The following is a 25,366-nucleotide window of genomic DNA, read 5'->3' as shown; positions in this document are numbered from 1 at the left end:
TATTATTTTTGGATCGGGAATGGTTGGTTGCTAGAATGAGCCTCGAATGAGTTTACAGTTTTCAGTCGGTTGTACAGCTTCGATTTCATTTACACCATCCATTTTCTCCTTCGATTCTTCGTTGCGTGTGAAAACATAGCATTGCAGCCGTCATTCAATGCCGTAGCCTTGATTTATGCATGAGTATCTTTACGGTTCTAGCCAGCGTGTGATGCTTTTGAGTTTGGATCCGTCTCGTTTTGTTTTAACTGAGCCTCATTTTTTTTTTTTTTTTTTGCATGTCGGCCTGCTCGAATTCTTCAAGAGTTCAGCTCGGATGTGTATAGAAACATCGTGCAATTGATCAGTTCGGTTTGCGATTGTAGCTGCGCAAAACTTGGCGGAAGCGAATCGCTCATCAAACTGACCGGAAAAAAAAATCGTTCTAATCGAGTGCACGGTGACTTTTAATCTTTCATTCTCACAAACAGAAACCCATCATCTGTATTGAACAGGGACATGAGTCAGTGTTTGTTTGAACACCAAATTTGACTCCCAAATTGGACTTTTTACCGAATCGTTATGCTCTAAATGCATCTACAACACCAATCCTGTCCAAAAATACAACTAAACATGGAATGTCCTCAAATACAGTTAAAATGTACCAGACAATCTACTACTTATGTAAAAAAAAAAAAACTTTGAGAACTGACTCACAGACGTTTCAGGAGTTGTTTAACTGAGTATTGGCGTCTTGTGTTTTCATATGAAGGGAATTCCAAAGATCGCGTATGTAACTGGATGTAACGTTGAACCGCTCGTCAAACAGGACCGCGGTATATTATGGACTGTATTCCAAAGATCTGCTTTTTTTATTCAAATTGAAAATGGATTGGAAACGGATTCTTTTCTTTTTCGTTTTCAGTTTCATTGTTTTTGTTCGTTTGTTGGTTTCTTGAATCATGTTCATGTAAAAATGGATTTTTGTTGTTGAAAATCACGAGAGAAAATTGATCAAATTTTAGTTTTGCATTCATGATCAACGTCTTTGAAACATTCAAAGTTCATGTTCTTCCACAAAATGTTTGACCATAAATAAAGAGAACAAGTGATTTTATTCCGAAACCATGTTTCATCAATCACAATAAAAACAATCTTATGATGTAAATGTAATTTTTTTGCATTGTCTCCAATTTCACTTAGTAATTTAAAGCATTGAAATGTTTAAAGATTGTAGGCCTATTTTTACTCCCTATAATGGACACTGAAGAATCAAACATAGTTTTACACAGTTTGAAAGCATATTTGACAGTTTTTAGTTCAATTCATTACATATGAAGAGAAATAAATTGGGCTTCGAAAAACGTTTTTTTACATTTTCATGTAATAAAATCCTTTTTAAACTTCTTGACAAAAAATTATTTAAAAATGTGAACATTTTCTCATTTGTCAAACTTCAAGAAAAATGTCTTTCATTTGTTGAATGAAAATCTTAAATTAAAAAATTTCACAACAAAATTTGAAACCAACTTTTTTATTTTTACATTTTAATTTAGTTTTTTTTTTTTAGTAAGTTTTAAGTCAAAACCATTAATGTGTGCATATTTTAACTTATTTAAATTTTTCATTCAACAAGTGAAGAACCATTTTTTGTTCAAGAAAAGTTAATAAAAATGTTACCTAATTTGTTTTTATATTTTCATTCAACAAATGAATAATTTTTCAAATTTCAAGAAGTTAATGTCTGCAAATTTTAATTAATTAATTTTTTTTTTTTAATTTTCAGGCTTCCAGAAGAAAAGTTGATTTAAAATTTGAAACCATTAATGTGTGCAAATGTTAATTTTTTTTTTTTTTACATATTCATTTTTTCATTCATTCTTTTTTTTGTTTTTTGTTTTTGTTCAAACTTCAAGAAGGAAAGTTGTGTGTGTAAATTTTAACCTGGATTAACATCAAAATTCACATTACACAACATTACACAAATTTCAAACACCAGTTTACATCTATAGATGTTTATTTCTAATGGAAAATCAAGAACAAATGAAACACCTGAGAAGAAGCTTTTGGATCTGTTTTGATGTTTGATTGATTCTCATGTCAGGATCTGATCAGCTGATGGATAGTCCGAACTCTTCCAGTGTAACTCTCTTATGATCAGGTGGGATTGACCAAATAGTATTTGAGCCTCTCATCTGTGCAATATTAATATCTGTGTTTGAATTAAAAAAGAAAAAAGAGAAAGAAACAATGCCACAAAAGCTACAAACTCCGTGTTGTCATTGTTGACTGTTTCTGAGTTTTTCTGACATTTGAAAGTCAAAGCCGGTTTTCTTCCAACACATCTGTGTTTGTGTGCTGATCTTTTACCGCATTACATCTGACCATCGCTCGAGGCTTCAGTGTTTCTGTCTGCGTCATGCTCACAGGGTTCATTTGTGTTGATTTTCTTGTTTTAGTTTTTTTTGGTCACTATCATCAGATGGTAGTGTTGTGCTCATTGCTCTTCAATAAATAACTATAATTCATTCATGTTAAAAACTGTGCAATTTGTCTTCTCTTTTTTCTAAAGAACAATCCTGATTTCAACCTTCATACGTCAGAAGCTAAAATGATTTTTATTTTTTAAATACAGTATATTATACACAGTATATACTTCAGTCACACTTCAGTGAATGTGATTCTGAGTTCAGTGATTTTCACACAATTCTATCACCAGGATCGACTAAACAAAAAGAAACAAGTCTTCATCTTCAACACTTGAAAAAAATAAAAGAAATGTAAAGTTTGTCATTCTACATTTGATTTACACTATGGTTCATAATGTTGGGGTCAATAAGCAAAGTTACTTTTTAAAAAAAATGAAAAGTTTAATTAAAATGCAAGTTTTAACTTACAATTGTTGAATGAAAATGTAAAAAATATAAAGCATAATTTTTAAGCTTGTTAAAAAAATTGGAATCAATGTATGCAATTTTTTTTATTTTCATTCACAAAATGAAAAAGAAAATTGAACTTCAAGAAAGTTAATTGAAAAACAATTTATATGTGCAGATTTTAATTTCTTTTACATTTTCATTCAACAAATGACTATCATTTTTCAAACCTTAGGGAAAATTATTGTAAAAAATTTGAAAGCACTAATGCGTACAAATTGTAAATTTTTAAGAAAGGTAAATGTGTAACGTCTCAAATAAATGCTGTTCTTTTGCACTTTCTACTCATCTGTGAATCCTGAAGAATAAAATGATTCACGGTTTCCACAAAAATATTGGGCAGCAACTGTTTTCAACATTATTGATAATCAGAAATGTTTCTTGAGCAGCAAATCAGCATATTAGAATGATTTCTGAAGATCATGTGACACTGAAGACTGCAGTAATGATGCTGAAAATTCAGCTGCGCATCACAGAAATAAATTACAGTTTAACAGATATTCACATAGAAAACAGCTGTTTTAAATTATAATAATATTTCAAAATTTTTACTATATTTGCTGTATCAAGTATCGCAGCCTTGATAAGACTTTCAAAAACATAAAAATCTTACTGACGTGAATGCACATTGAGAGAATGTGTTAAGAATTCACCTGAAGCAAAGACCAAAACCTTAATTCACGTAAAACTTTAAAACTGTCTATTTAATACTTAAACGCAAGTCTATAGTATAGTTGTACCCATAACCCTCCACTAACACACGAACCGTCAGCTTTGCTCTGGTAAGTGGCTTATATTGGTGATTTGTGTCTAACACTTTTCTCTGGATCTCTGCTGGCCAACAGCCGTTCATGTTTGCGTCTTATCAGCTGACATTTGGCTTTCCATCACTTGTGAGGAGGATCAGGGCCGTCAGATAAGGAGTGACATTCAGAGATGCTGGTCCTCACATGAGGAGCGTCAGGCAGCTGCCATCGAAGAGCTTCATGTTAAAACAGCTGCAAAAGGGCACAGAAATCATTCAAACACCAGCAGAGAGAAGATTCATGCTCAAACCCAGCTCAAGCTCACGCCGCGTTCAAAGCACCAAGAAACAAAGTTTTCTGCCTGAAGAAATAAACACTTTTGACAAATCAGTTAAAAAGTCACAGCAGTTCTCAACTGGGTTTTCTTCGAAAGTTAAAAATAAAATAAAATGTCTTTAAAATGAAACATTCAAGTTAATTGATTAATAGAAACTTTTAGTGCTGTCAAATTGATTAATTGTGATTAATTGCATATAAAATAAAAGTGTGCGATTAAATAATATACTGTATGTGTATGTACTGTGTATATTTATATATAAAAACATACTCATACATGTATATATATATATACACATGTAAACACTCCTTAAATATATAAATGAGTGTTTTATTCATATAAATATACACAGTACACATATTATTTAACTGCACACTTTTATTTTGGATGCGATTAATCACAATTAATCGATTTAACAGCACAAGTAATTTTATTGGTTGATTTTAATCATTCATTTTAAAATAAATAAATAATCATTTTTATTTCAGTTTTAGTTTAGTATCAGATACAGATGCTTGTACTATGATTTCTTTTTTATTTATTTGTAATTAAAGTTAACAAATGCTGTTTGGCTATACATCTGAAAAAATATTTTAACCTCTGCTTATATGAGCCTTTTTTTTCTCTAAAAATCCCTCAGTATTTTATTGTTGCAACTATTACATGATGCACTTTCTTTTTTATTTTGGCATTTTACAGCTTCGTTTTAATTTTATTAGAGTTTTAGAAATTTTGTTGTTTATATAATTTTTATTAGTTTTATTAAATTCATCTACATTTATTAATGTTTATTTCAGATTTAGCATATCAAGTTAAAAACTAAATGTCGCTTTGACAACTACCTGAAATAATTTTTTTTTTTTTAATCATTCGGTGAATACATTTGCTTTATTTCAGTGGTTTCAAGACAAAAGACATTTAAACTGATGAAACTGCAACAATTCAATTTATTTCCAATAATCACAGATGCACAGATCTTAGATATGTACACGATTCATTCATCTCTGCCTTCAGTGTTTAATACTACGTTTCATGAACTCAGACGGCTGCACAATTACATCCACACAAACTACATAATCACACCAATAATCAATCAGAAGCCCAGACTCTCAAATATGATGATTATAACTGAAACACAAGACTACATGAAGATTTGTGTCTGGATGATGTTGAGACGGAGGCTTGTGGGAAAGTCTTTATTGGAAGCATTGAATTCTGTGTTGAAGATGAAGTGATTCTCTTCTTTAATAATAAAGAGTCTGTGTTTTCAGTGTGAAACATGAGAAGAATGATTCATAAGGCAGATCAGCATCAGAACAAGCAGAAAAACACATGTATCAGTCAGATTTATAGAGATGAACTTCATAAACAACACGTCTGGGCTCCATTTCACCCCAAAATCCAAAAAAAAAAACAGGAAATTTTGCAAAAAACAAACAAAAAAGAAGCCTATTGCATTGTGACATTACTGTCATGACAATTAAACACATTTATAGTGCAACAAATACTAATATGCATAACAGTAATGAAACGTTGCAGGAAACTGTCATGACAAGAATGTCACAATATCTCTAAGCTTGTAAACTTGATTTTATTTATGTGAAATGTTGTTTCTAATTTTCTTTGGATGTGGGGCTGAAATGAAGCGATCAGACGGCAAACAGCAGTGATTTTGTGCGTTTCTGCAGCTCGATCCAGAGTCACATCTGGAGGAAGTCACATGACTAACTGAGAAAATCAAATCATAAGGATTATTTCGAAAAATAAAGGGTCATTCTATCAAACGGGTGTGAAAGACCGATTCAAACATTCAGTGTCCATAAAATGCATGCTGTCATCTAAATCTAAATGAATAAACACCAACATGAAGTATGCCTATGGAAAATCAAGTCTGTGGCTAAAAATGCTTCTTAGAAAGAAAATGAATGCTAATATTTCTACAAATATCTGCTTTTCAGTGATCACAATGACAGTGGGTTTTTGTTTTTATGGGGTATTTGGCTATTAATCTCAAATATAATGGTAACAAGGTTGATGCACAACTTTTATAGATTCCTGACTAAAATCTAAAGTACTGAAGTACAGAGAGAAAACCGAGACAAAGTGCTTTATCCATACATTTAGTTTTCATTAAAATATTCCTAATTGCCAATATAATAAGGCAAAGTTAGAAACACATCTGTGGGAGAGACCACAAAACACAATCATGATGAAAGAGAAGAAAAGAACAGAAACACAAAGAAAAGAAATGCTGTACAGCCCAGTCCAAGAGTCATTTTATGTCAATTGAATTATGTACTATGTACTCAAATTTTAACACATTATAAGGCTGTCAATTAATTAGGATTAATTGATCACATCCAAAATAAAAGTTTGTGCTTGCATAATTATTATATTTATATAAATACATGTATATGTTTAAGAAATATTTACATGTGTATGTGATATAATATATATTTAAAATGTATACATATAAATAAAATTTAATATATAATTATTATGATTATGCAAACACAAACAATTTTTTTATATGCAATTAATACACGTCTTGTGCAAACTCAATTACAGATTGAAAAAATTAATTTCAGTTTCTAATTATGAGTTATATGTCATAATATCTAATTATATATATATATATATATATATATATATATATATATATATATATATATATATATATATATATATGTGTGTGTGTGTGTGTTTATTTATTTATTTATTAACTAGAAGTGTTCTGAAGGTTCTCAGTGTTTTGGACTCTCCTGTACACGAGTGACCCGTTGTGTAGAATGACCCAAATACAAACATTCTGGGGTGTTAAAAAAGGTTCATGGAGAAGAAATGTAATTTCTCGTTCTGCACTGCCTTCTGTCTCTCTCTCTGTGTGTCTGTCTCTCACCACATCTGTCCGTTCCAATCGTCCGTCTGATCAGTCTCTCTCCCAAAATCACTCAGTCGTTCATTCCTCCTTTCTGCAGCATCGGCCCATTCCTCCAGCTCTCTCTCTCTCCCTCTCCCTCCCTCTCTCTCTCTCTCTCACACACACACACACACACACACACTCTCTCTCAGCAGAAATCAATGCTCTCTCTCAATTAGAGGTCACAGAGCCGCTGCAGCAGCGCTCCACTTTTCAATTACCAGGAGGCTCCTGCGGCCCCCAGAGCATCACACACACACACACACACACAGTGAGGAGGGTTATTGGGTGCAGGACAGCCAATCTTTCTGCACTTAATCAACAGCAGCATGAGCTACAAGAGAAAATCTCACCGACCCGTCAACAACACGTCCAGCTCATATTTCATGTCAAAACATACAAAAGAAATAAGCAATTGCATTTAGCATACAGAAAACTATATATGTGTATATGTTTGTATATGTGCGCGTGTGTGTGTGTATATATATATATATATATATATATATACACACACACACACACACACACACATATATATATACAAATATGTGTGTGTGTGTGTGTGTAATATTTTACATTTAAGTAATATTTATACAAAGTATGTATGTAGTATTTTTACATATGTAAAAATCTAAAATATATAATTACATCAAATATCAATATATAATTTTCAGTTGTAAAGCACTTATGCATCATAACAGTATTTGCTGTAATGCCTTTCATTTTAATTATGAGAGTTGTGAAATCATGAGAGTGATTATGAGACACAAATGATATATTTGATAATTAGATATTTTTAATTGTATTAATTTATTTACACATTATTTTATTTTTTAGATGAAAAATGGCATGGACATTTATTTATTTTTTAGATTCACCTCAAAAGAACAGACGCGTGACAGAGAGAGAGAGAGAGAAACACCAGGAAATGGCTCTCGTACAGGAAATGGAAGACACAATAGCATTTCTAGATCATGTGACTCCTTGGCAAAAGATGCTAAAGACATTTGTAATCGCACACATCACAGGCTGAAGGCACGAGAGATCGAAGGCTCTGAGCAGAGAGACGAATCCAAGCGTAGAGGCACATGAGAGGGGAACCGCAGGGGTCAGAGGTCAGAGGAGATTCAGCCGTCAATGAACTTCTGTCATCAAACCTGTGAGACTTTCATTCCTCTGTGGAGCATGAAATGAGATGTTGAACCCTCGTATTTAATACACAATAGCCTCTAAACGATCAAAACTTTGCTCTTTTAGTGTAATTGTACAAACGTCCAGCTTCAGCTGCTGCTTCAGTGTCTTTCTGCCGTCAAATCTGGACTGATTTTGATCAAGTAAACGTCAGAATAACTGCAGTCATATTTCCAGATGAACTCTTACTGGACTGAAGCAGCTCAGCTTTACTTGATTCTCCATCAATCATCTTCAAGAAAAATCAGTGCGTCTCAAATCTGATCTTTTGAGGAGCGTTTGTTTCCAGAAGCTTTACTTTCACTGTTCCTCAGCGGAGGAATGATCTTCTTCTCACATCTTCTGAGGATCTCTCAATCAGCATTGCATTGCATTATATGTTTGGATCATTTCAATCTCATCTTATTATTGGAGATACAGAGTGACGACTGATATTTAGATCAGTTTTTGTAGTTCACCATCAGTTTATGTACGGATCTGTTATACTGTTATGAAGATCTCAGTTTACATTACAAGCATCAGAAATTCATCATACAAATATCAGCATCTGCAGCAAATTACATATTTTTGCTCAATTCAAATCTCTGGATAAAACTGAGCCGTTTTTCCTCTATATTCTCACTGTATCAGACTATATGAGCCACAAAAGCCTGATGGATTGAATCATTTGTTTTATATTTAGATTTGTATACGTTTATACTTTTTGTAAATGTGTTTTTTTTTAATTCAATGAAAAGGATTATTACATTTTATTATATTTAAATTATTATATAAAATCAGTAGAATTATATATATATATATATATATATATATATATATATATATATATATATATATATGCACTAGGCAAGGCAAGGCAAGGTAGTGCACATACACATATATATATATATATGTGTGTGTGCACTACACTCATATGAAGTCATATGATACTTTAATGATGCTTTTGTACCTCAAAGCTTTTGAACAACATTTCCACAGAAGAAATAAAGTCACTCAGGTTTGAAAGAATGAATGTGAATGATTTCTTTTAAGCCGATCTGATGCATAAATGCATGTGCACACAACTTTAGCACCATCTTTATTTGCCATTTGCACTCTGGAAATGTGTAATTTGTTCCACGCTGACTGTTTTTGCATTTTCTTAGGACTGCATTTAATTTTTTTAAGGGAAGACACAAGCGTTCTCAATCACATGCAAGAAAAAACCTGGACAGAAAGACCAAGAGGGAAACTAAAAAGGTGAAGAGGATGCGGATGTTTTCTGGTTGGAATGTAAGCCGGGGTAAAACTGCATTTGTTTTCAATCAGTCTGAAATCACCCTCGTGCTTTACCCTTTACCTTTACCCTCCGAGCCGCACAGGTTCAAGCTAACCTAGAGTCCAGCGCTGCCGCCGGGTTCACAGCTGCTGAGAGGTCAGAGGTCAGAGGTCAGGGTTTCTGGCTGGCGAAGAAGGCCTTGGTCTGAGCGCAGGTGGGGTTGACGCAGAGCGGACAGCGGAGGGTGAGCTGACGGGAACACGGCTTGTTGGACTTCAGATGGGACTGAACCAGATCCGCCAGCGCCTGAGAGAGAAAACCTAGTGAGACCACTACATAGACAGCACCCTACACCATCAGTGTGAAGGATGGTCAACAAGGCAGGACGCAACATGATGCCCGCTTCTAAGATGGCCTGATTTAACAGAGAAAATAATACCAGAATGCACTGCAACAAGCTTAGGAAAAAAATTCAAGATGGTAAAATTTTAATTTAAAAATAATAAAATAACTACATTATAAAACACTTTGTGTGTGTTAAATTATTACTTAAATATTTATTATTTTATTTTTACATTTATATTATATCCTGAAATATTAAGTAATTCTATTTTTGATTGTTTTATCCAATATTTGCATGTTGCATATTTTATGTATATATAGTGCATTGTTAGTTTAACAACATGCAAATGTAACCCTGGACCACAAAACCATATCTTAAGTCCACATCTTAAGTCGCTGGGGTATATTTGTAGCAATAGCCAAAAATACATTGTATGGGTCAAAATTATAAATTTTTCTTTTATGCCAAAAATCAGTAGGTTATTAAGTAAAGATCATGTTCCATGAAGATATTGTGTAAATTTCTCACCGTAAATATATCAAAACTTCATTTTTGATTAGTAATATGCATTGCTAAGAATTCATTTGGACAACTTTAAAGGTGATTTTCTCAATATTTTGATTTCTTTGCACCCTCAGATTCCAGATTTTCAAATAGTTGTATCTCGACCACATATTGTCCAATTCTAACAAACCATACATCAATGGAAAGATTATTTATTCTGCTTTCAGGTGATGTATAAATCTCAATTTTGAAAAAAGACTGGTTTTGTGGTCCGGGGTCACAAATGTCACAAATGTCAAATTCTGTTGCATTGCTAGATTACTCAAATCAACCACTTTTCAGTTAGGATGCAGCAACAGAGCTAGTGTGTGTGTGTGTGTGTGTGTGTTCTGTGCAGTCAGCTGAAGTCCTGATTGATTTCAGGGGTTTTATTAAACTTTTGATGAGTTTAACACACAGCAGAAAACTAACCACCGTTAACTCCACTACAGACCAGCCAAAGACTAGTGCTTTTCATTTTCTCTTACCCTGAAGAACAGCGGATTTCCGTTCAGAGATTCGGCTCGTCTGATGTTCTCCACGCCGCACTGAAACACACAGTTCAGTCAACATTACAACGCATCTGCAGAAACCCCATTACATCTGCTTTATTGACCACATACACAGAAAACTACATTTTTCATTAAAAAGTGTCTAATTGCATAATCAAGTATGTGTTAATAGACAAAAGTGATCTAGTTTTATGTTTTTGTGTTATGTTCAGTGTTTTAGTATCACTGAGATGCTATTATAGTGTTTGTGAATATTTCTAATTAGATTTTATTTTTATATTTTGTTTTCATTTTACTTTTAGCTAAAGTTTTAGTCATTTTGTTGAGTGTTTTTGCCGTTTTTATTAGTTTTTGTTGTTTTTAAATATGACTTAGTTTTAGTTTTGCTTTATTTAGTCTTGGTTATTTTAGTACTTCAACCTGAACTAAATAAAATAAAAAGAAAAAAAAGATGCCTTGGCACCTAGCTGAATTAAAATAAGGTTGTTTTTTTTACTTCTAAGAAACCTTGACTTAGAGAAAAATTCAAGATTGTTGATGAAGGCAAGAAAATAATGTTATATTTAATAAAAAAAGAAAGAAAGAATTTTCCATTTTAAATGCATATATTTTATTATAGATAGAGATAAAATAATTATATAAGTCTTATATAAGTATAAAATCATAATTTCATATATAATATAATATTACATATATAAACTGTATTATAAACCATGTGAAATTATGAGTATTTATATTATATTTGAAAATGTATGTAATATTTATGTACACACAATACTTTAATCATAATATTTTATAAAAAAAATTCAATCAAATTTTATTTTATTTAATATTTATTATTCTTCAAGTTCTGAAATGTTTTTTTAAGTTTTATTTATAGTTAGCTATACTAATCCTGGTAATGTTATTGCTCAAAATGTGCACTGAAATTTTAATATTTTTTAGCTATTAACCAATACTATCACAGTCCAATCAAACAGCAGTTTCCCACATCTGCCCGGAGGCCCGGCGTGAAGCGGCACAGATCCAGAAGATCAGAGAGGAGGGAATCTACTGCAGACTGGATCAGATCAGACCCCTGCTGCAGACCGCGGCCCCGGGGCCACAGATCGATGGACAGGTGAGAGAAACCGGCAGAAGAGACTCACGCTAATGCTAGCCTCAGGGCAAACACACACACACACACACACACCGCATGAGGCTGGGAAACACACTCACACTCTTCAGAAGCGAAGCGCTGATCGATGAGTTTCAGATATGAGAGCAGAGGTCAAAGGTCAAAGATCGCTCAGCTCACCGTTAATAACGGACACTGCAGTGATGGGAAACAACTATCCTACAGTACACACTACAGTCTGCAGCAGTGACAGTACATCACAACATCAGCTGCTGATTTACTGATTTCTGTCATTTACTGTAGCAAACCGATATATATACACATATATGCATATATGTGCGCATGTGTATATGTATGTATGCATGCATGCATGTATGTATATATATATGCAGAGTGGTAATTATATATGTCAATGGCCAGTGGTAATTATACGAAAGCGCAAATTCACCTATTTCTCCGAAATACATGAAAGTAAGTGGCCAGTTAGCTGGGACAAAAACAGAGTAAACATTATAGTAACATACACAATGTGTTTATTTAATAGGAATAAAAGACGTCGTCCATTAATTGAAAGGACTATTATTGCCGCTTTCTACAGAAATCAGTGTGTAGCCTATTTAACAAACTAAATGTCTTTTTTACTTAACTGAAGTGTATTTAAATGTCTGAAACCTAAAATAAACTTTATTTGGTTGAAAACACTGAACAGTTATGAAATATGAAAAGCACTGAGCACGTCTTTCTCCGTCTCAGCGCCAGCCAAAGCACGGCGCGTCAAAGGGTTGCAATCGATTGCGTTTTGAGGGTGAATGGGGGACAAATTCAACATGGGGCTTTTGTGGCACAAAATCAGGGGTGCATTTCTCAAAACCTTCGCTAGCTAACTATGGTCGTTATTTCCATTGAACTCTATTGGTAATGACAGAACTTGCGACCATAGTTTGGGAAACGCACCCCTGATCTGATGTGATCATTTTACTTAGTTTTAGATTAAAGTTTTTGTCTTCTGTGTAAAAATAACTTGGTATATATTTTTGTAATAAAAAATAAGCTTCTGTTTCATAAACTGATAACAGCTTAACATTATTTACCTTAGCCTACATTTTGGGTCTTTGCTATTATATTCCAATATAATTATCAATTAGCCTCAATTAGCTAGATATTGATTAAGAGTTGTTTTATATGTACAGATGCTCTCTGCTGTCTTTAATATTTATTATAAAAAAGTATGGCTTGTAATAAAAGTACAACTTCGATTAATATTTACGTTGTTAAAATAACATTCTGTTCTGTAAATGCATCGTCTGCTGGTTTATTTAGATACTTTTCAGCACACCACATTAAGTATGCCATTTAATATTTTAAGACTTTAATGAATGTTAAAGTGTAAATTAACACCTGACCACTCTTGTAAGTTTTCAACTGTTACAATTAAAAATCACAGAAGGGTAAAAACATGCCAGGCAGACAATGGTATGATGTAAGCAACACAGATACAACAAACAAAACTGATAATGGGTGTGTTAGATTTATAGTGTGTGAATAATCAAGCTTTGACAATAACCAGTCATATTGACGGCACCGAGGTGCCCTCAAATAAAATTCTGTTAAGGGCCCCATAAAGGCTTTGGGCCGGCCCTGAGTATATGTAAGCAATAAGGTACTCGAGGCCATGCTGTATCGTGAATAAAACGCAGCTGCTGACCAATCAGAATCTATATATATATATATATATATATATATATATATATATATATATATATATATATATATATATATATATATATATATATATATATAAAAAAAAAACAAATCATATTTTCTATTACAATTTTTATATTGAAAGAATGATAAATTATATTATTATTATATAATAAATACATTTTAATGGGTTTGATCAGTAGGAAACTCATGAACAACAAATCGAATGAAATGTAAGTTGCTTTAGATAAAAGCGTCTGTCAAATCCATAAATGTAAACAATATTATTCTAAATATATTATACTGAAAATATATAATACATATATACAATTATACAATATATTATGTGCGTGTATATGTATATAAAATTGTAAAAATATAGTTTAACTTTATATTTTTAAGTCACTTGATTTAAAGTGTTGTGCAACAAGCCTCTTAATTTAAAGTAGTTAAAGTAGCAAGCACACACGCACCTCTTCCCCGAGGATCTGCGAGTACTCGATGTCGAGCTCGTGCAGCGTTTCGATGTGGTCGCTGGTGAAAGCGATGGGCACCAGCAGCAGGTTCTTCTTCCGCGCTGACAGAGGCCCTTGATGACCTCATCAGTCTGCGGCCCCAGCCACGGCATCGGCCCCACCTACAGGAGCCCGGCAGGGACACAAATCACCTTCAGCGGAGCTCAGATCGGAGTGCAGCTACAGCACATCACCACTAGAGGACTCTTCATTATTATAAACACAACACTTTCACACAAAGTTAATGAAACCACGTTTTCCATTTTGAAAAAACTCACTCTGGACCACAAAACCAGTCATAAGGGTCTTTTTTTTTTTTTTTAATTGAGATGTATGCATCATCTGAAAGCTGAATAAATCAAAATATTGAGAAAATCACCTTTAAAGTTGTCCAAATGAAGTTCTTAGCAATGCATATTACTAATCAAAAATGAAGTTTTGATACATTTACGGTAGGAAATTTACAAAATATCTTCATGGAACATGATCTTTACTTAATGATTTTTGGCATAAAAGAAAAACTGATAATTTTGACCCATACAATGTATTGTTGGCTATTGCTACAAATATACCCCGTGCAACTTATGACTGCTTTTGTGCTCCAGGGTCACATGTTATTTCTGATCGTGACCTTTGACTGCCAGACGAGTCTGTATGGGTTACAGTGTCTTAACCGGTCCATCACCCTCTGAACCGTTGCGCCAACTTCCTGTGGGTACGGATCGCCTCTGTTCACCACCTAAACACACAATTAAAGCCCAGGAAGGGTTTGTTTCTTACTTTTTATTCTAAACAATGAATAACACTCAATGCATTCAGGTTCATCTTAAAACAGATTTTTTTTTTGTTTAAATGTGGAATTTTTTGTAAGGGAACAAAACTTTGCAAATGCTTTAAGACCGTCAAAATACACTTTTTTTGTTTGTTTGGGGGTTTTTTCAGATTTTTTTACGATTTATTTTTTGAGAGATATAACCCATATATCTAAATATAATTTTGGACCCAGGTATGTATGGAGTACCGTTAGGTGTCAAAAATACTTGAAAGTTATATTAGTATCAAAAAACCTTTGTAAAATACTGTACATTTAGCCTTTCCCCATATCTCACACACTTTTGGAGTGAATTTGGTTGATAATCATGAATATGTACACCTGTTGATGAACCATTGCAGCATGAAAAATTTAACACTTTCATCTTAAAGTGAAATTTTATGCAAGGAAAATTAATTAATTTACTTTGAAAACTTTTCAGAGTAATGTTCATGTTGTTTTGTTAGAAATAAATATGTAGATTTCATAAATTTAGACTGTTCGTGAGTTATAAATTCAAAGGAATTTAATTAAATCACATTAATTCTGGTAATTCTTAAATTATTTGGTCTTAATTTCATACAATTATATATATTCAAATAAGATGTCTCATCAATATTGAATTTTTTATTTTGTATCAGTTCTTTTGGTGTGGTTCATGTGTAATTTGAAATTTCAAAGAATTTCTATTTTTTTTTAATGAATCAAAAAGGGAGGAAATGCAAAAATAACATGGTAACATTCAAAACATTTACATATTTTCACATTCACTCATTAATGAGAAGTTGCTGATCAGATAAAACATGGTTTTAGTTTAAAATATAATTTATTATTTTTTAAAATATTAATTTATGAATATTTTATAAAATAACAACTCTTCAGGTCCAAACATATACTAAGCGAAAATAATTTACAGCTTTTGAATGCATTATGAGGGATAAACATATGCAGACGCTGATAAAAGATGTTGTGAGACTCACAGACAGCGGCAGAGAGTGAGCCGAGAACAGAATCACCACGTCGTCTCTCTTCTCTGCAGGAAACTTCTCCAGCTCATTACGAATATGTTCAGCAAAACACTGAAAGACACGAAGAAAAGCATCAGAACACGCCTGCATGTGCCTCTCAAACCAGATTTCATCCCTGCTAGAGATCTGCTAAAGCAACTACTGGATGACAGCAAACTAAAGAGGAGAATGTTTTATTAAGAAAAATATCAATGAAAATGTCTTAATATCGTTTTTGGAGACGTAATTAAATATAACAAATTAAAAATATTAATTAAAATCCAAAATGTGTTTACAAACTCTGAACGTTTTTAATATTTCTTATTGCTTTGCAAATAAATAAAAAACAAAAACCTGACAAAATCAGCTTAACTCTATAATTACACTAGTGTTCAAAAGTTTGAGGTCAGTATGATTTTTTTTTTAAAGAAATAAATACTTTAATTCCTTGAGGCTGCATTAAATCAATCAAAAGTGACAGTAAAGACATTTATAATAAAACAACAGATTTCAAACTTTCTATTCATAGAATCCAGAAAAACAAAATGTATCTCAGTTTCCACAAAAATATTGTGCATCACAAGTGTTTTCAACATTGATAATAATCAGAAATGTTTCTTGAGCAGCAAATCAGCATCTTAGAATGATTGAGTAATGATGCTGAAAATTCACAGAAATCAATTACACTTCAACAGATATTCACATAGAAAACCGCTATTTGAAATTGTAATAATATTTCACTGTTTTTACAATATTTTTGATCAAATAAATGCAGCTTTGGTGAGCAAAAGAGACTTCTTTCACAAGCATTTTCAAAATCTGCACATGCACTGCCAACACAGATGAAGAGCCTTAACTGATTATTATAATTAAGAATATGTCCTGGGGGCTGTTTCATAAAAGAAGCTAAGAAAAGTCCAAAACCTGACTTGAAATAACCTAACAAATCAATCGGGACTAAAGAGGTTTCATAAACGACAATTTAAGTTCACGCAATCTCACTAATTCGAGCCAGGTTCAGCGAGTCAGGATAATTTGATGTGCACGCTTATTCTTAAGCAGCCCTTAATGTCGATCATGGATCAAATCAGTGAATATATCTGTGTTGTTTAATGCATTTGGGACGTTGTATTTTCCACTGACACGTCACAGGTATATTTTTCATCTGTAAATGTTAGAAAGTCATGCAAATATATCCATTTTGCTGTCAGGAGTGGGCGAGACGGAGCGCAATAGAGTACTAGCGCAGTAAATCTGAATAAAATATACATTCTGCTAAAATATTTGTTGTTGGACATTAAATGTGACGCATAGAATTTTAATCCTACATATCAGTGTATTTTTATGATAGCAGTAACTGTAAATCAAATGTAAGCTGGCTAATACAGCCATACTAGCGCTTTAAATTAGTTAAATGTGTGTTCCTCTTATCAGTTAAAATGTAGTCATTATTTATTAAAATTTTTAATTCAGTGATTTTAACTTTTGATTTAGTGTTTTTAATGCTTTAAAGAGCCATTTTAGATTGCAATGTTTTAATAACCATAAAAGGTACAGCTGTCATAAATTCAGAGAGAAAGGCTGAATGGCTAGAAACTGCTGAAAATGTCATTAGCCTGCACTACATTTTGGGCACAATACATTAAATACAGTTGGTTGTAGCCTATTTTTTTATTTATTTGATTATTTATGGTGTATTTTCTGTACACTTTTATTTTTGGACTAATAATAATAATAATAAAGTCAACTAATTGTATGTGAGAGAGTCGGTGGTAATATCGATGTATTCCTATTGGTCCGTGTTAGAGGAGCTCAGCTTAGCCGGACAGTTAGCCTGCTCCGGACCAGGTTAGTTTCTCAGCATAAGCTGCCACAGTGACTGAGCTTGAGCTATGGTCATTTTGCTTTCAGAAACCAAATCAAGTGAAAATAAGTCAGAATTACTGAAATAAGCCTGGCTTATTTGGTAAACTAGTTTTATGAAACAGGCCCCTGGTTTATGTAAGAGAGTGTGTGAGTGTGTGTGTGTGTGTGTGTGTGTTACCTCAATCAGTAGTGGGTGTGTTGGCCACCTGTCAATCACGCTCCAGCGCATCTTGGGCCTGTCGCTGCGACTGCTGTAGTATCTGTAGATGGCGTTCAGACTGCTGCCTGATCACACACACGTCAGACAGAGGATTTTATTAAAACTCTTTTGAAGGCTTGAGCTCATAGATATGTCAGGAGCAGTGAGTGTGACCTGTGGTGGAGCAGCTGTATTGTGGGTACTGTGTGAAGGCCACGGCTCTCTCCACTCCATCCTTCTCCATCTGCTCGATGGCCTCCTCCGTCAGAGGATGAACGTACCGGAAACCGATGTAAAACTTATGAGGAGCTGTATGCGTGCACACACAAAACAGATGGTCATTCATTTCAGTGGCACACTTCATCTTAGTTCGTCTTTATTAAGCACTAGTTTATTTAAAGTTAATTTCTCTCTTTTTCTTTGTAGCTTTTTCTTAAATGTGTTGATTGCTAGTTGCTTAGCTTATGCTGCACATTTTTTTTTTTTAAATTTTGCATAATTAATATTTAAATTAATTGGTATTACCACTTTTTAATTGAATTTTTATTTATTATAAATGTTAGTTAATAATAATAATAATAAATAACAACAACAACAACGATTATTATTAGTATGACTATTATTACACTAATTTATTATTATTGTTACATTATTATTATTATTATTATTATACACTTATTTTATTATATTATTATAATACACTGTAAACATAGTTAATTATTTGGCTAAATTGTTAATTTAATGTGATGTTTTGGGGTGAAATTCAGGCATTTTCCTGTGAATATATCTGAGCAGGTTACCATTGATGACATGTTTGTTTTTTGTTTTTTTGTTTTTTCCAATGTATTAATTTTTTTCTGAAATTTTTATTGCAACTTGTTTGTTTATTCTACATAGTTGTTCTTATTTTTTTTTATTTAGCACTTTATTTTGAACTGTATTTTTTTTTTTTTATTGTTGATATAACTATTGGGTTACACTTTATTTTAAGGTGTCCTTGTTACAGTGTAATTATACATTGAAGTACTGAGTAATATTAATTAACTACATGTACTTACTATATGCTTAGGTTTAGGATTAGGGTTTGGCTTAGGGTTACTTGCATGTAATTATGCATAATTAATTGTTACTATAATAGCAAGTACATGTAAAATGTAACAAGGACACCTTAAAGTGTTACCAACTATAGTCTTATTTGTATGATTTATACAGTTATTTTACTGTAAATTGAGAGCTAATTTATCAGTTTATTTGTTCATTTGAATATGTGATGATTTGTTTTTGAATTCAAGCATTTTGTCTGTGTATATATTTCATGAGCAGGTTACATTTCCACATCATCCTTAAGTACTGGATTTTTTAAGATTAATTAATTTTTTTTGCAATTTAAATTTTTTTTTTTGATTACATCTTTTTTGTTCACTCAAAGTTTTTATTTAATTGTATTATTTTATTTAGCATTGTTATTTTTATTGTTTATATAGTCACATTGTTTACAGTAGATTAACAGTTAATTTGTTAGTTTGTTTGTATGTATACAAGTATTTCATGAGCAGGTTACTGCTTTTTGATTACTGCTTCTTTTAAGGTTTATTTTATTTATTTATTTTTTGAGTGTTCATTTGTCAGCCTTTTGATGTTTTGGGATGAAATTACAGCAACCCAAAGCTTGTTTGTGCAAGAAAAACCAGTAACCTTATGAAAAGAGGAATATGGCGCTTCTCAAACAGGAAGTCGTTGGTTTATCAGAGGTGTGTGTGTGTGTGTGTGTGTGTGTGTAAAAGGCGTGTGTGAGACACTCCTCTGACCTTCGTCTATCATTCACACACACACACACACACACACACACACACACTCTCTCCAGGCTTTATCAGCACTCAACACTGACGACCGTTTGTCTGTTTCACTCTGATTATTTTATGATCCGTTACAAAAGACAGACTAATTCAGTGCTGCGTTAGTCTGTGAGAACAAGCATTAGTGATCCAACATCCAACACCCACTTCGATATTCTGTGAAATAATGCAGGGTTAGGTTTCTTTAGTCTTTTTGATGGCAAGGACCCTGAAGGATCCTCACGTGCAAACTGTGTGTCGTGTATTAATTTAATTTAATTTTTTTATTTACCATCATTTATTTACATAATCATTAGTCATTCACATGATTCATTATTTTGTTATTTTTATCATTTATCATTATATTATTTAAGTATTTTTATTGTTTATTCATTTATTATGTTTATTCACTAATTATATATATTTCGTATATTATATTTCTTATGAATTTTTCCTTGCTTATGCAGTTCCCCTGTTGTTCAGTCTCATGCTTGTGGGGTTTCATGAACTGGGGTGTTTTCCAGAAAGCAAGGATAACTTACTATCAGCTAAACCCTGAACTCTCTCAGTTGATTAACCCAAACCTTGCTTACTCGAGGTAAGCTGGTTCCAGAAACGAGTCTGTAAGTTCATTCAACCCAGAGTACGTTCCTGGTTAACACACAAGACATTCTCAACAGAGAGACGAATCGACGAGCCACTATGGCAACGGACGCCAAGAAAAAGCACGCCATGCTGTTTCTTACTACTTCTTCTGTTCAAAAGCTATATGCATACTTAGTTCATATTGTGCATATTGTGCAATCATTTTTCTTTTTTTCTCCATTTAATCCTTGAGAATAAGAATTATAGTGTTTGTTTGATGCTAATAATAAGTCATATCAGATATGTATTTTTATTACAGAAATACATTATAGAAAATGCCGATCTATGTGACCCTGGACCACAAAACCAGTCTTAAGTGTCAATTTTTCAATTTTCGAATTGAGATTTATACATTATCTGAAAGCTGAATAAATAAGCTTTCCATTGATGTATGGTTTGTTAGGATCGGACAATATTTGGCTGAGATACAACTATCAAAATATTGAGAAAATTGCCTTTAAAGTTGCCCAAATTAAGTTCTTAGCAATGCATATTACTAATCAAATATTAAGTTGATACATTTACGGTAAGAAATTTACAAAATATCTTCATGGAACATGATCTTTACTTAATATACTAATGATTTTTGGCATAAAAGAAAAATGGATAATTTTGACCCATACAATGTATTGTTGGCTATTGCTACAAATATACCCCAGTGACTTAAGACTGGTTTTGTGCTCCAGGGTCACATATGTATAATATAATAAATTAAACATTACCTTTTAATAATAGTGTTTTATAGCCTAATTTATACAGATAACTATTATATATGCCAATCAAATAAATATAATAACCATATTAGAATAATATATTACCTTATTTATTACCTATATTAGTGAAAAAATTAATCGCCTGTGTTAACGTGCTAATTTTGACAGCACTGTGTGTGTTTTTTTTACTTTTTACTATTGCCGCTGTATTTCTGTATTATTTCTGAGCACATGTTAGCGTTAACGCTTGGCTCTCACCGGTCTCTGGACACATCTCGTCCAGCAGTTTGACCATGCCTTCTCCCTGCATGGTGGTCCAGGCTTTGATTGGAGATCCTCCTCCGATCTTGCTGTACTGCTCTTGGATCTTTGGGGTTCGTCTTTTGGCAATGAAAGGGCCGAGTTTACTGCAACAGACATAAAAACACGCCAGAAGCTATAAACCTGTGTTTCAGGTTTCTCTTTCACAGCTAGAGTCACTCCAGGGCTTGTTTCTTACTTCTGCACAGGAAGCTGCATGAGGTCTGTGTCCATGAAGAGCCGTAAGAGGAAATCATGCACGTCTTCCAGTTTCTCCGGGCCGCCCATGTTCAGCATCAGAATCCCTGTTTTGGGTTTTCTGCAGAAGAAACGAACACAACGGTTTTGAGTAAGGCGGATCTCTTGAGACGAAGTTCTGGATTCAAATCCAGGCCAAATTAAACTAAACCCAAAGAGACTTCTGCACAGGAACAGCAGGACGTTAACAACCAGATGAGGAATATTTCAGAATTTAAAGTCTTTTCTGGTTTTGCATTTCTTGGATGCATTATAAAAGCAATAAAAAATCTGCAGGAAAGTCTTTAGAAAGACTTTGAATGCCTTACAGCTACAAAACGGACATCTTTTATAATCCAGCTATAAATTCTGCATTATTCAGAGAAAAAGCAATAGTGTTGTTTTTGTTATTTATATAGTATTATTAATATTTTGAATTAGCTTTTATTTTTATATTTTCAGTTTTCATTTTAGTTTAAGTTGTAGTAATTTTATGCTTTTGTCTTTTTTAATAGTTTAGTTTTTTTTTATATTTGTTTACCTTTTACTATATTAGTTTTCCTTTTTAAAACAACTTTATAAAATGTTTTATATATTTTTTTACATTTTATTTCAGCTGGTTGCCAATGTATCATTTATAATTTTTGTTTACATTTAAGTTTAGTCATATATAATTTCTATTTTATTTTAGCTTTATTTCAATTAATTTTTCTATTAACTATTTTTTATAGTTTTAGTTTACAATAACAACACTGAAAAGCAAAAACCCATATCCAAAATTGTACTTTTTTCATTTAATTTTTTTTTTTTTTTTTTTACCTTCAATTTGCATTTATTTCAGGTTTAGTCATTTTAGTACTCCTGCATAAAATTATTTTAATTAATTGTCAAGAAAAAAAAATGCAAACAAAGTAGAAAAGTTAAGTTTAAATTTTGAATCTAATATTTATATTTTATTTAGTTTTTTAGTTCATTTTTTATATTTTTACTGTTAAACAACACTGAAAAGCAAAAGCCCATATTCACGGTTAACTGCAACAGTAAGCAATAATGTATAAATCCTTTAAAGTGCCATTTGTACATGAAAGGTTCTGGAAATAAACGTTCTTCACTTGTTCCGATCATCAAAACTCTCTCATTAAACATGTTGAAAACAACTAGAAGCAAAACACGTCGAGCGCTTCTGCTCCAAAGCATCAGCAGCAGGTGTTTTCTGCAGAAGTAGAGAATAAGCTGTTGTTTGTGGAGGTTAGAGACACTCTTTGCCCGTGTGTGAGAGGCTGATTGAGTGGATGTTCACGAGGTCAGGAGACGCTGTACCTGTTCTCCTGAGTCTCTGGAGCGGCTGAGCTGACAAACGCAGCTGCTGCGGCCGTCGACTGCCGTCTGAGAAACACGCTCCTGCACAAACTCACCGCCGGCGGACTCAACCTGACCACTGCACAAACACACAAACACCAATCCTCTTAGAAAAGATGCATGAAACAGTTTGACAAAACTAATGCATGTTAAACACACTTGCAGATCAAGTTTTACAGGGGAAAAAAAGGAAATTATATTTTGCATAAAGATAATAAATTAATTTTCCCACTGTGATAATATTTTTAATGACAATTAATATTATTTCTACCTGAGAAAATTGTCAATAATGTCTTTCATTTAAATATTCTGCCACAAAAGACATGAAGCATCTTTTTAATCCAATTATGAATTCTGCATTATTCTGAGAAAAAACAAGTGTTGTTTTAGAATTATTTATATACTATTATAGTATTTATTAATATTTTAAGTTGAGATTTAAGTTTTAGTAATTTTGATAAATGTTGTCATTTTTAATATTATATTTTATAAATATTTCTAATCAGCTTTAGTTGATATTTTTGCTGATTTATGCAGATTTAAAAAGTGTGTGTGTATATATATATATATATATATATATATATATATATATATATATATATGTATGTATGAAGTATTAAAGTAATGAGTTAGTAATAAGCCAAAAATTTTTTTGCATTATAGTAATGTAATAATTTATGGTGAAATATCCTTTTTGCAAAATGAATGGCTTATAATTTTTCTTTGCACGTTTTATTTTCAAATGTGATCTTGTTTTTGTAATATTTATATTATTTGGCTAAAACAAAAATTGAATAATTTATGAAATTAATGAAAAAGATAAGCAATAATAATAATAAATAAATAAAATATTATTCATGTATGTATGTATGTATGTATGTATGTATATATATATATATACACATATACATGTATATTGTATTGTACGTGTGTGTGTGTGTGTGTAATATTAATATATATATTTTGTTGATTTTGATTGCTTCTATTGTCCTCATTTGTAAGTCACTTTGAATAAAAGCTTCGGCTAAATGTAAATGACTTATATTATTTTAACACAAAACCTTGATTAGTACTATTATATGTAATTTAGTCTACATTCTTAAGACAGAACAAAACACCAGGACACAATACAGTGGCATGCGCCGCTGGGCCGCACGGAGGCGCTGTTGGCGCAGTTACGCAAGTTGTGAAAGCGCGCGTTGTGTAACATGATGTTTAACGCCACAGAAACTTTAACTCCTGCTTTTTGTTGTCGATTCGCGCATGTAAACCATGAGCACTCGTTTAACTTCCCGCGCGTTAATGCAGATATGAAAACATACGCTTTATCTGTGCGATTATTCCCTGAAGAGCTGAAAAACTGCAGAAAGAAAAACAGAGGAAAGTCATCGAGACACTTTAACCTTCATGAACAGAGCTGACATAAACACGGCTCATTTCAGCCCCTGCACTGTTCATTAAGCATGATTAATGATACAGATGATTATATAACCTCCTCAGGGAATGAATGAGTGAATGTCATGTGTGGATTTAGAGTCGTAAACACACTTACGCTGCACGAGCCGGCACGCGCCTCCCAGAACCGCCATTATTTCGCACTTTGGCGTAAAGTCTCCTCGTTTTCCAACTGCAGAATACAGCGAAATACTTCAACTGTAGACTGAAAGCGCTTCTTTGTTTCCTCCGTCTTTCTAAAGCTCCCAAATTCCGATATAGAGCTGCTGATCGGTGTCAGTGTTATCACGCCGTCATGACGCACACTGGCCCCGCCCCCGCGCTAACACCCTCCCGTACGTCAGCACGCCGTGACAAGAGTCGTGCGTGACGCGCGCGTGCCTGTGTTCATTCACAGAAAACACACAACTTTACTAAAAAATCGGTTTGAAATCAAAAACTACAGCGTCTGTATTTCACTTGATGCGCAATGCACACTGAAATCAGCTTTTATAGTTTATTTAAAATAGACAGCATAACTCAGCAATGTCTTTTTATTTTTATTGAGTTTTTAATTTTTGTATTACTCTCAGTATTTATTTTTAACCTTTTAAATTCTTTGTCATTTTATGTTTTATTCTTTCATTTTTATTTTTTATGTTAAATTTACATTTATTTTATTTTTAGTTTATGCAGTTTAGGCCTCCATATTTAATGTCATCATGTCAATTATTAATTAATTTTGTTATATTATAAAAGCACAGGGCTAATGAAAAATATTTTTGCATGTTAGAGCAAATGCAAATACAATTTTAAGTTAAGTGCTATCATATCCTACTATATACAGTATTTATTTTTTAAC

The 25,366-nt window shown here is 32.6% G+C and overlaps 1 protein-coding gene across 1 annotated transcript; it reads right to left on the bottom strand.

Annotated features, from left to right (window-relative positions):
* Positions 1 to 8,951: 8,951 nt before the first annotated feature.
* Positions 8,952 to 24,836, bottom strand: fech (ferrochelatase). The gene is given in 12 exon segments (XM_058759024.1): positions 8,952 to 9,673; positions 10,742 to 10,801; positions 14,057 to 14,154; positions 14,157 to 14,220; positions 14,730 to 14,837; positions 15,890 to 15,988; positions 17,961 to 18,067; positions 18,156 to 18,290; positions 21,433 to 21,581; positions 21,674 to 21,793; positions 23,032 to 23,149; positions 24,623 to 24,836. Coding segments are annotated over 12 exon segments (1,230 nt in total). The 5' UTR covers positions 24,660 to 24,836; the 3' UTR covers positions 8,952 to 9,538.
* Positions 24,837 to 25,366: the final 530 nt, after the last annotated feature.

The sequence above is a fragment of the Onychostoma macrolepis genome, chromosome 21 (genome assembly GCF_012432095.1).
Source record: "Onychostoma macrolepis isolate SWU-2019 chromosome 21, ASM1243209v1, whole genome shotgun sequence".
Lineage (NCBI taxonomy): Eukaryota > Metazoa > Chordata > Actinopteri > Cypriniformes > Cyprinidae > Onychostoma > Onychostoma macrolepis.
Note: the sequence above shows the minus strand (reverse complement) of the source record. Positions and strands in the feature narration are given on the sequence as shown.